Raw genomic sequence first — 10,335 nt, forward strand, 5'->3', positions numbered from 1 at the left:
TGAATTGGTTTCATTGACCGCACCCCCAACCATCTTCTCCTCATTTATCATCCACGGTCAACTATCTCTCATAATTAGTTTAATAATAATTTATTCTGTTAGGAAAAAGAAAAGATGGTTGAACAAGAGGGATTTAAACCAAGAAAATGTTGTTACATGATATATAGTAGAAGGTAAACCTAAATATCTAGTGACGTATAGAATTTATGATTTTCAAGAAGAACAATAAAATAATTAAAATAAACCTTACAACAAACTAAAGTATAAGAGAGCTTATTATTTACTTAGTCTGGAGGTTAGCCAATTTCGACATAATGGTGGATTTCCCAACACTTTGATAGCCAAGGCAACCAATAACTAAGAAGTCAGTCGAATCGGTCAAATAATCCAAAATTGAATCTGATACAGCTAAAGTGTCAGGAGCAATTAATTTTATGCTAGATTTCATTTCTGATGTAGCTGGCAATAATGATGCCACTAGAAAAAAATAAACAATACATTACAAGGAATCTCATGGTAACTAAATAAATTAGGAACTAAGCACTTCTTACAATAAATTTCAATTTTATTAAATATAAACAGAAAATTTAAAATTAACCATGTAATGTAAATATAGACATTAATTTTTTTTTTGCTTTACAGATCAATCAGATCTACATCTACCAACCTATTTCAGCTCTGCCTATCTTCAGTTTTTTTTAACAAGCTGGTCGTAGAACTCAATGATATTTTCATTTATTCCCTCTAATGATCAAGTTTTAGTTCTTCCTGAGGTATCTTAGCAAATGAGGAATTCACAGTTGTGAAGATGCAGCCTGGCAAACAGATTCAATCTAAATGGCTTTTTTAACATTATTGTGAGATATGGACTAATAAGTTTTATTAAATGATTCCTCTTTTTCCCTCTCCTCAAAATTTAAAAGCTGAAATCTATGTTTCTCCAGATTTTATCTTTAAATTTATCAACCATGTTCTCTTGCTTACATGTCAGAAACAAATTGTCATAAGTTTTATTTCAACACTTCAAACTTGGATAATAAAGACAATATTAATCTGGATAATATGTATACTACTAAGCTTAAAATCTTCTGATTACTTTCTCAAGAGTTAGTATGAATAGCATTGGTGAGACCCATCCTTGTAATTAAATAATCAGATGCCAAAGGCTTCAGATACTTTTTCAGTAGTTTGTATTTGGAATCATTAATGTATATCCCAGTAAAAAATCTTACCAATGTTGCAGATATAATCAGCTTGGTCATTAATTTTCTTGACTAAATTAAATAAGAAGGAATCCAATTGAATATTAAAACATATGCATGCTATCAATGAAGAAAAAAGCTTTGATTCAAATTGAATAAAATCGTAAAAAAAGGTGGTGATACTTTGAGTAAAATTAAGGATAAAAAATCAAGCAATAAGTCCAATAGTCAGGTAGGAACCAGTGGTTTCCAACTGTGAATACACGGTGGGAAACTTTTTCTCTGAGATGAGCAGTTACATTTGAATCCACTCCTTAATGATGGCCTCCCATATATTCTTTTTTTTTTGTCAATGTTAATTTATGTTTGAAGTTGTATGTAATAAATAATATTCTTCCACATATTTTGTTACTTTTTATAATATTTTGAAGGATATGGACTATTTAATCTTCATTAGTATTATAATTGATAATCATTACTAAATAATTACAATGTACAGCTTAAGACCATATTTTTTTTAACAAGGTATTTGGGATATCAGTTTTAAGTTAGAATGATATGAAACTTTTCTTACATTGGGTTATCTGAATACCAATACACTCAGCTACTTTCAACATTATATCAACAGAGAGATTAAGATCTTGAGCCCATTTAAAGTGACTATTTTAGAACAAATACCATTTTTATAAATATAAGAATTCCAATTAGTCCATAAGATATAAGATGGAGTTTCCCAAGGCACTCAGGCTGCCATAGGAAAGAGTATCAAATGGTGAAAATATGCCATATATACCTGTTGTGTAAACATGGCAGAAATAAATAAAATAAAATTCACTCTAAATTGATTTAAAGATAGTTCAACAACAATAAAATTTGAATGCACCTCCAAGAATTGTATTTTTTTACTATCCTTATTTGATTCATTATTAAAAACTATAAAAGATTATTTGATAAGTACTTACAGTCGGGAGCTGTAACTCTTGGAGCAAGATGATAAACAGGTGAAGCATCATTTTCTTTCCCTCCTCTACAGTGAAACATAACATTCATAAACATGCAGAGACAAATGAATATAAAATATGAACATCAACTCATTATAAAGTTACTTTGAAGATGAAGTAGCTTGTGGTGAAACCGCTCGTTTTTCTCCATCTCTGGTCTTCAACAAAATAGTTTGTGGTACTGATGAAGTTTCATCTGTTTTCACATTAGCATCTTTGGATTTTAACAATATGATCGGTCTTTTAATTTGTTTATCATCCCTTTCCTAAAATGAAGTTGAATTAAGTTTTTAACTCTAGAAGAGATAAGATAGTAAAAATGAAAGTAGTGCCATCAAAGTGGGCTATTTTATTCTTTAAGAGATAGATAACATTGATCTGAAGATATTAAAAGTTTTGTGCAGCTGAGTGAGGCACACCAGCGATAGTAGTGAAAGGCACATAACTAGGAAGGACATAGGAGTATATATATTTAGTGGTGGTGGTTAAGTTCCATAGAAAAATAATTATAATTTTACTTCTTCACTACTGAAGATAAGATTTTAAAATTTTCAATTGGATTTTACATTGTAGACATCAAGGATCAACTTTGGGTCCATGTCCGCCTGTAGTGAAACTTGTTTTCAGGCATTATTGATCAAAATGTTATTCCAATTTTAATAAATTTGTCATAGATTGCTCAAGTTGGTATCTAGTTAGTCCCTTATCGATGTTATCGGATTCCATTTTTTTTATTTTTTATAATTTTACTTGACATTTATTACAAGTTAGAAAAATTTTGAAAAAACTGAAAATTAAGTTAGGTCAAAAGAAGCATCAGTTTTTGTCACAGAATTATAAACCATAAATAATTTTGTTTTCCTCTTTTATGCTTGTATGGGTTCTTTCCGTCAATGCTAATAGGTTAAAATGACATTGTTAAGAAGAAAACAGAGTACAACATATTTTTGACCCTTAGATGCAAATTAAAAACATTAGCTATTGATTCCCAGATGTTTATAATAACTTTTAGAAAGTGGTACAGTCTCCCGACATGCCCATGAACATTGCTCTACTTTTTGATATAGAAAACTAAATAAACAAAAATTCAACCAATTTAAGGCTTTAAAAGAGGCAGAATATAAAAAATAGTCCAAAATCAGATGTGAAGTAACCAACCCACTTTGACAGAATGACTGAGGAACATTTTGATGTCAGACCATATTGAAATCTAGCTAAAAATAAAAAAACATGTAAACACAGATTTGAAAACAACATATCGTGGAATACTTTAACCATTGAAGGTGATTGAACACATGCAATAATAGCTTAAATATTCTAAATGAACCAGATAATAATATTGTGACACAGACTTGGCAAGAATAAAACTTTCACATTAGCTAATAAATTCCATAACAGCGAATAGCTGGAGATTAAAATATTGAAGTATACAATGGTATATTAGAAGGTTTTGAAAGGGTCTAGAATGAGATATCCATAAATAGACATTGATGCAGTTTGAAAACAATCTATAATATACTGTTTCCATTTATTATTCGGTGTTAAAACAGGATAACTAATTCAAATTAAATTTAGGTATCCATATGTAAAAGAGAATAAACAAAGTGTTAGTAAAAGGGAGTTTCTATAAGCAGTTGGTGATCAAAGAGTTTACACCTTCAAATCAAAATAAAATTTTATAAAATAAATAAGTTATTCACCCGAGTAGAATATTTTTTCTTTCTAAATTCACGCCCTCTGTCATGATCCATTATTAATAAAAGGACAGTGATTTATCAAATACGGCTGTTTTTTAATTCTAAGGATCAATGTTCATGTCAAAAGCTAGATCTTTACATTTAAAGGCACCGGGGGCGCTAAAAACAAAACGATCACGAACGCATGGTTTCAAATAAGAAAAGAGAATCAATCTGTGATATTAAAAATACTTTCTTTTTATTTTCTCATCTAGGAATTCGGTAGCGTTCCGGCCCGCAACACAAATAATCATTATAAAGTAAGATCGAAAAACAACAAATCCTACATTAAGTACGGCTTTTCGAGTATCTCGGTCTATAAGGAACATAATGTTTTGGAAAAGGAATATAAATTCGGAAATATAAAATCTTGGGTTCGGGATATTTCGATTTGAGTTGGTTTCGGGATTTGAAAATGTCGAGTTTTGTACCTAATAAACGTCATTTGCAGTGAACTTTTAATTTACTTTTTTACTTTGATAAATCTGCTGCTGAGGCATATCAACTGCTTGTAGAATCATATGGTGTGGCTGCTTTAAGTGATCAAGTGAGAGAAATTGTCGTGAGTAGTTTAAAAACGGTGAGTTTGATGTGGAAGACCAAGAACCAAATGGAAGTATTATTGAAGGAAGATTCGCCTTAAAGGAAAAAGAAACTTGCATTTACGTTAGAAGAGAAAACCTGAGGACCAAGCTTCAAAATCGAAAGCCAAACCAAACATCCAGTGGGATACATTTGTTATCGTGTATTATGAGTAGCTCAAACCGAGCGAAACCATTACCGGACCTCTCTACCGAATGCAATTACTGAAATTGAGCCGAGCATGCGAGGAAAAACAGGCCCGTTAATACTCTAGATAACTACAAGAAAGTATTCTTCTGCATGATAATGCTCGTCTGGATGTTGCGGCATAGGTCGAAACCTATTTGGAAGCACATAATATGGTAGTCCTACCCTACCCTCCGTAGTCACCAGACATTGCCTTTTCCCATTATAACTTGATCCAGTGGATGCCACATGGTCTGCTTGAGCAGCGTGTTACATCGTACGAAGATACCTAAAATTGGGTTGATTCGTGGATAGCCTCAAAGATAAAGAGTTCTTCTGACCTGGTATTCGAATACTGCCAGAAAGATGGAAAAAGATAACAGTGATGGACAATATTTTGAATAAAATGTAATGTGCCGTTTTTTCAAAATAAATTCCTCATTTTTTGTTAGAAAACAGCGGAAACGTATTTGTACCCCTATATATTATGACAATAAAAGTCACAGGATAGAAAGTAATATCAAATATTATTTTTAACATTTTATATGAAACAATATAGCATGCATAGGTTCAATCATGATACTAAGAAACTAATAGAAGCTACAATTTCATTTGATCTAGGTGAAATGACTTAATTAAGAAAAACACTCATGAATTTAAGAAAAAAAGAAAATCACCAACCTGGTGAATTCTGAGCAGCAATCAATTTCATGTTGGCATCAAAAGGGCCTATTTTACTAAAAAGCAGCATTGTGCAATCCTTTTTCTTATTTCTAACATCTATTGTGATTGTAATGGTGCCCCTTACACTGACCTGTGTTCCAGACAGTACTTTAAATGAAGCACCTTTGATATTTGCTCAAGGTAATCTCCTTTTTTAATTCAAGGTGCAGAAACTTCTGTATGACTCAGCAAAAAATACAGTAGATGGTTATGGGTTTCCATAAGGATATGTTTTTATTATCCTCTTTACCCTTATAAAAACATGACAGTATGTCCCCAATAAAGTAAATCTGGTGCATAAATCACACTCAGCAATGGACTTGATGATGTGTGATCTATCAAAGTATGTTATTGCATAGAAACAATCTTCAAGACCCAAACCTACTATTTTTTTCTATTTTAGTATACCCAGCTTGTTTTTTTTCTTTCCCTTTTATTACTTTGAAAATCAAGAATATTACTAGTTACAGCTATAATAGGAAATATACTAAGGAAGTGGATATCAAGTATCATGAAACTACCTTCAAATTAAAACAAATTTAATTAATTATATCTTTATACACTTTGCACATAAGGAAGACTTTATGCATGAGGACAATGTAAGTCATCACAATATGTATAAAATTACATTAAAGAAATTAGTAAATAAAGTTCTCGTTTAAATATTCAATCCTAAAAACATATAGATACATTTTTATTAATAAAACATGAAAGATTTTTCAAATCATATTTCTAAATTTTTTTTTTCAATCTATAACTAGCAAAATATACAATTTGAGAGCAAAAACAGCAATAATTAATTTACTTATGTTAATCATTTGCTTAACCATAGTTTAACTAAAAATCTAATGAATAAATAATATATTTCTTAGGCTAATTGTAGGTAAAACTGGAATAACTTATATTTCAGTGGGTATCGACAAAAAACATAAACAAAACGTTTTATTTTATATGTACAAAATTTATATCACAATAAAAATTAATTTCATATCACACATGCAAATCTCCCTATATTCGTACTAATATTGACAAATTAATATAATGACATATACAATTTCCAAGTGACCCCTTTTCATAGGAATATGTTTTGAAAATTAAAAAAATTATGACAGATAATAAGCAATTACAATAGCAATAAGAACATATCATATGCTTTACAATTCGCTTCAGATGGGATCTTCCATTTGAATCCCACAAAAGAATCAACTATCCTTACTTAAATAGACTCTTGTGTGCTTAGAAACAAAAATAAAAAAAAAAAACTACAAGCTTGCAGACTAAAAAATATGTTTACAATATATATATGTATAAAGCTTTACATGATTTGCCATAGGACTTAAAATTATAAGTAATTATTACAACTAACGATGAGTTTGAACTTAAGACTTAAAATAAGCAGACGAGATAATATTAAATTTCAAAATTTTATGTTCTTTCTAAATAACAATGCACCAATGATTGGTATAATATCCACCAACTATATTTATTTCACGGAACTGCAATTACAAAAACATTTTTTAAATATATTTACATAGTATGCCACGATTACAATAAGACTGTTATATAGTCCAATAAAAAAGCAATTGTAAATACAATAGTCCTTTCTGACTGTGTATACTGTGAAGGAACAAAAATTAATATTTTATTAAAATAAAGTTTACAAAACCTTACACCAGCCAAAATTATGCTGTTTCCAAAATCATATTAAGCAATATTTTATTTAGTTTTGTAAAAAAAAGGCTTAATATAATTAATTTTTCAAGTTGTATCAAGATATTATATTGTTTTAATACTGACCTCCAACATTCATAGCACCAAGGACCAAAAAATATGTCAAAATAACAAAAATTTGTAGACCATAAAAAATTAAATTATAGAAATAACTAGGAATGGATTGTGTAATGGGTTGCTGTAAATCATAAAAACAATTACTTTTTGTCCACATTTCCGAGACATCTGATCATGCTAAAATTAAACTAATAACAAGTTGAAGTTCAATATTAGAATAAACAAAAATGAATTTTGTTGCATAACTTACAGACGGTCCTGTTTATATACAATAAATAAATATCTCTCCATAGAAAAAGATCTATTAATTACTATTACTCACATTAACACTTTCATTTTTTTTGCAAAAAGTGGCCAATATTAAAATTACTCAGTCATTATTATAACTAATAATATACTCGTATATATTCGAAAATATATTAAATGCTATCTATATCTCTATATAAAATAGAGTTGGCATTGATTGAAAGCTTGCTAGAAAACAGTCAAGAACTGAAATAAGAAAATATGTATATCCATATTTACAGATATAAATTTAATACTACTAATTAAAGCTTCAAATAAAGTAGATTGTATGTGAGATACGATGTAATATTATTTATATTTTAGGTATTCCTTTGCATAGGTAATTCTTAATTTGATCAAGCTAGCAATATAGTTTTGCTATTTTCATAAAATAGCACATCTGATCATGAACAAATGTATATATCTGCATCTTGAAGCCGACTTGGTGATACTTTTTATACCATTGGCCCTCTTAGCACCAAGACAAAGATACGTACACACATATTCAGACAAAGAAAAAATAAAAGGTAAGGGAAGTTGGCTTTTGTTAACCATTTTATTTGTTATGGTAAATAAAATCTCCCAGAAGGAACATATGCATTCATCAATAATGATCCTCGGGGACAATCTTTTTCAAAGACTGATAACAAACTCATCAGATTTTGACCATCTATAACAATAATCAATTGTCAAGCGTAAATAGATGTTAAATTAAGTACATTATAGTATTTAATTTAAAAGGAAGTAATGTAACATGAATTCAATAGTTCAGGGTTAAATTCAGGTGAAAATAATACAAATTTCTAGTCTAAAAAAAAATATAGAAAAAATGAAAAACAATAAAAAAGATTAATTACATATAAATACAATCCTGAAAAATAAGATCAATGCAATAAATGAAAACAAGGAATAATTTTTAGAAGACAAGAGCATTTTAGTTTTTTTTTTTCTTTAAATATCTGTTTTAGGAATTAGCTGAAACTTTAAACAAATAGAATTGATTTAAAAATCTATCATACAATTTTATCCACTAATTTATGTAAAAACAAACCCTACTAAATAGAAGTATACTATTATTAAGATAAGGATCTAAATTTTGCAATGTGATATAAATTAAACTGTAAGAATTTTTTAATAAATGAAATAAAATTTATCATAAATATATTACAAAAAATATGAACTTCATTTTTAGTCAGTTGGGATAGAATTCTCATTAAACGCAATAATCTATCCTTGAATAAGAAATAATGAGAGAAAATTAAATACATTATGTATTTGTGTGTGCTCTAATATTTATGTAAATGCAAGTGTATATGTATGGATACACATACAAATACATTCCTAAATATCAGATTTACCTAGAGTATTTTTATACTAATATCATACATTAATTGAGAACATAACAGATTTGGTGAGGTTTGTTCCCTATTATAAAAAAAGAAGAAAAAAGTGCGACTGTAATTCTTTTTTTTTAAATTATATAAGAATAAATTAATGTAAAATGGAATTTACCAGTAGACTGTTAATCTTTAAATTAAGAAATGAAAAAGATAGAAATAAAAAGAGAAAAAAATAAAGAAAAAGTAGTCTATTAATTTATATATACTTTTCCTTAAAATTTATATAATAAACCAAAATGGACACTCTTCAATATTAAAAATAATATTAATTAATGTATATATATGTGTGTGTGTGTGTGTTCTGATATCAGCTCTTAAAAATAAATAAATGACTTCAAATTAAGAGATCCGATTTCTGATAACACACAGTGCTGTAAAGGAAGCAAATAATTGGAAACAGAATCGAAAAATAACCCAATTAATTTTAGTATGAAAGTTGAAAATAATTTCAAGTTGAACTTGTAGAAGGCTGAGGCGAAAAATCTTCTCGGGAATGTTTTTTCCGCGGAGCATCATAATCTTCCACAGGGTGTTGTCTTTTGTTATTCTCAGGTAACTAAAAACAAGCCATGAGTAAATAAAGCGTCTCATTGTAAAAATATTTGTCATTAATAACTAACAATTAATGCTATTGTAATAATTATGGTTTTAATATAGATTTAGAGATTCTACTGATTAATATAATCAATAAAAAATCCCCTTAAACTGATAAAATTAAGAAATTTAAGATTAGTTTTCATTGCCATCTCAAAAAAATGGAAGCCAATTTTGCAGCATATAAGAGAAAATAAATTAAGGAATATTTCTACCAAATTGTAATGAAAATGTGTACAAAATAAATAAAATAATTGTGAAAATTTTCAAAAAAATTAACTATTTTTTTCCTTCTAAAATTGAGCACAAGTAGGAAATTTTTGAAGAGTTGTGAATATAGTTTCTTGCTTGCTTAATTTGGAAGAAATACAAATGATTGAAAGAGGAATTATATAACAAACTACTTAAATAGACGAATGTTGCAAATCATTGACTAAGGTAACATGAGGGATAAAAACATACCCGCTTAGTCACTGAACTAGTCCTTTCCAAAAGTTCTCCGATAATGAGGTCATGGAGCTTGCTTAATTCATAGTCATCCAATATTAAATTACTGCTTGGGCTGTTACTGGTTGAACTACTACACCTTGTTGTAGAAAACTTGTTTCTTATAATATTAGCAGCAGTATCATACAAGCTGCTATTAAGGCTCTCATCAGATTCACCTTCGAACCAAACAATCCTTTCTCTCAAGTCAATGCCATTCCAGTTCAACTCCAGGGTGAACTAAAAATAAGCCAAAGAATAAAAAAAAAAGAAAAAGTTAATTCACAAAATTTTAAAACATAAGTGAAATGAAGTATTACAGAAAATTGCTCAATAACTTCTTAAATTATAT

General features: G+C 28.7%; 2 protein-coding genes across 2 annotated transcripts in view; both read right to left on the reverse strand.

The window, feature by feature from the left end:
- LOC136795016 (nonsense-mediated mRNA decay factor SMG9-like) overlaps nt 1–4,072 on the reverse strand; it is a gene marked incomplete in the record, with an annotated part of 10,202 nt that extends 6,130 nt beyond the window's left edge. The window contains 4 exon segments of the mRNA XM_067050340.1: nt 285–477; nt 2,165–2,229; nt 2,309–2,469; nt 3,904–4,072. Of these exon segments, the coding sequence (XP_066906441.1) occupies nt 285–477; nt 2,165–2,229; nt 2,309–2,469; nt 3,904–3,954 (470 nt within the window).
- Nucleotides 4,073–6,344: 2,272 nt separating this feature from the next.
- Nucleotides 6,345–10,335, reverse strand: part of LOC106684623 (deubiquitinating protein VCPIP1) — a 20,733-nt gene continuing 16,742 nt past the window's right edge. The window contains exons 13-14 of the mRNA XM_014426811.2: nt 9,960–10,223; nt 6,345–9,459 (exon numbers count right to left, since the gene is read on the reverse strand). Of these exons, the coding sequence (XP_014282297.1) occupies nt 9,352–9,459; nt 9,960–10,223 (372 nt within the window). The 3' untranslated portion in view covers nt 6,345–9,351. The remainder of the gene's footprint in view (nt 9,460–9,959; nt 10,224–10,335) is intronic.

Source organism: Halyomorpha halys, unplaced genomic scaffold, assembly GCF_000696795.3.
Source record: "Halyomorpha halys isolate HHAL.00 unplaced genomic scaffold, Hhal_1.1 Scaffold595.1, whole genome shotgun sequence".
NCBI classification, from domain to species: domain Eukaryota; kingdom Metazoa; phylum Arthropoda; class Insecta; order Hemiptera; family Pentatomidae; genus Halyomorpha; species Halyomorpha halys.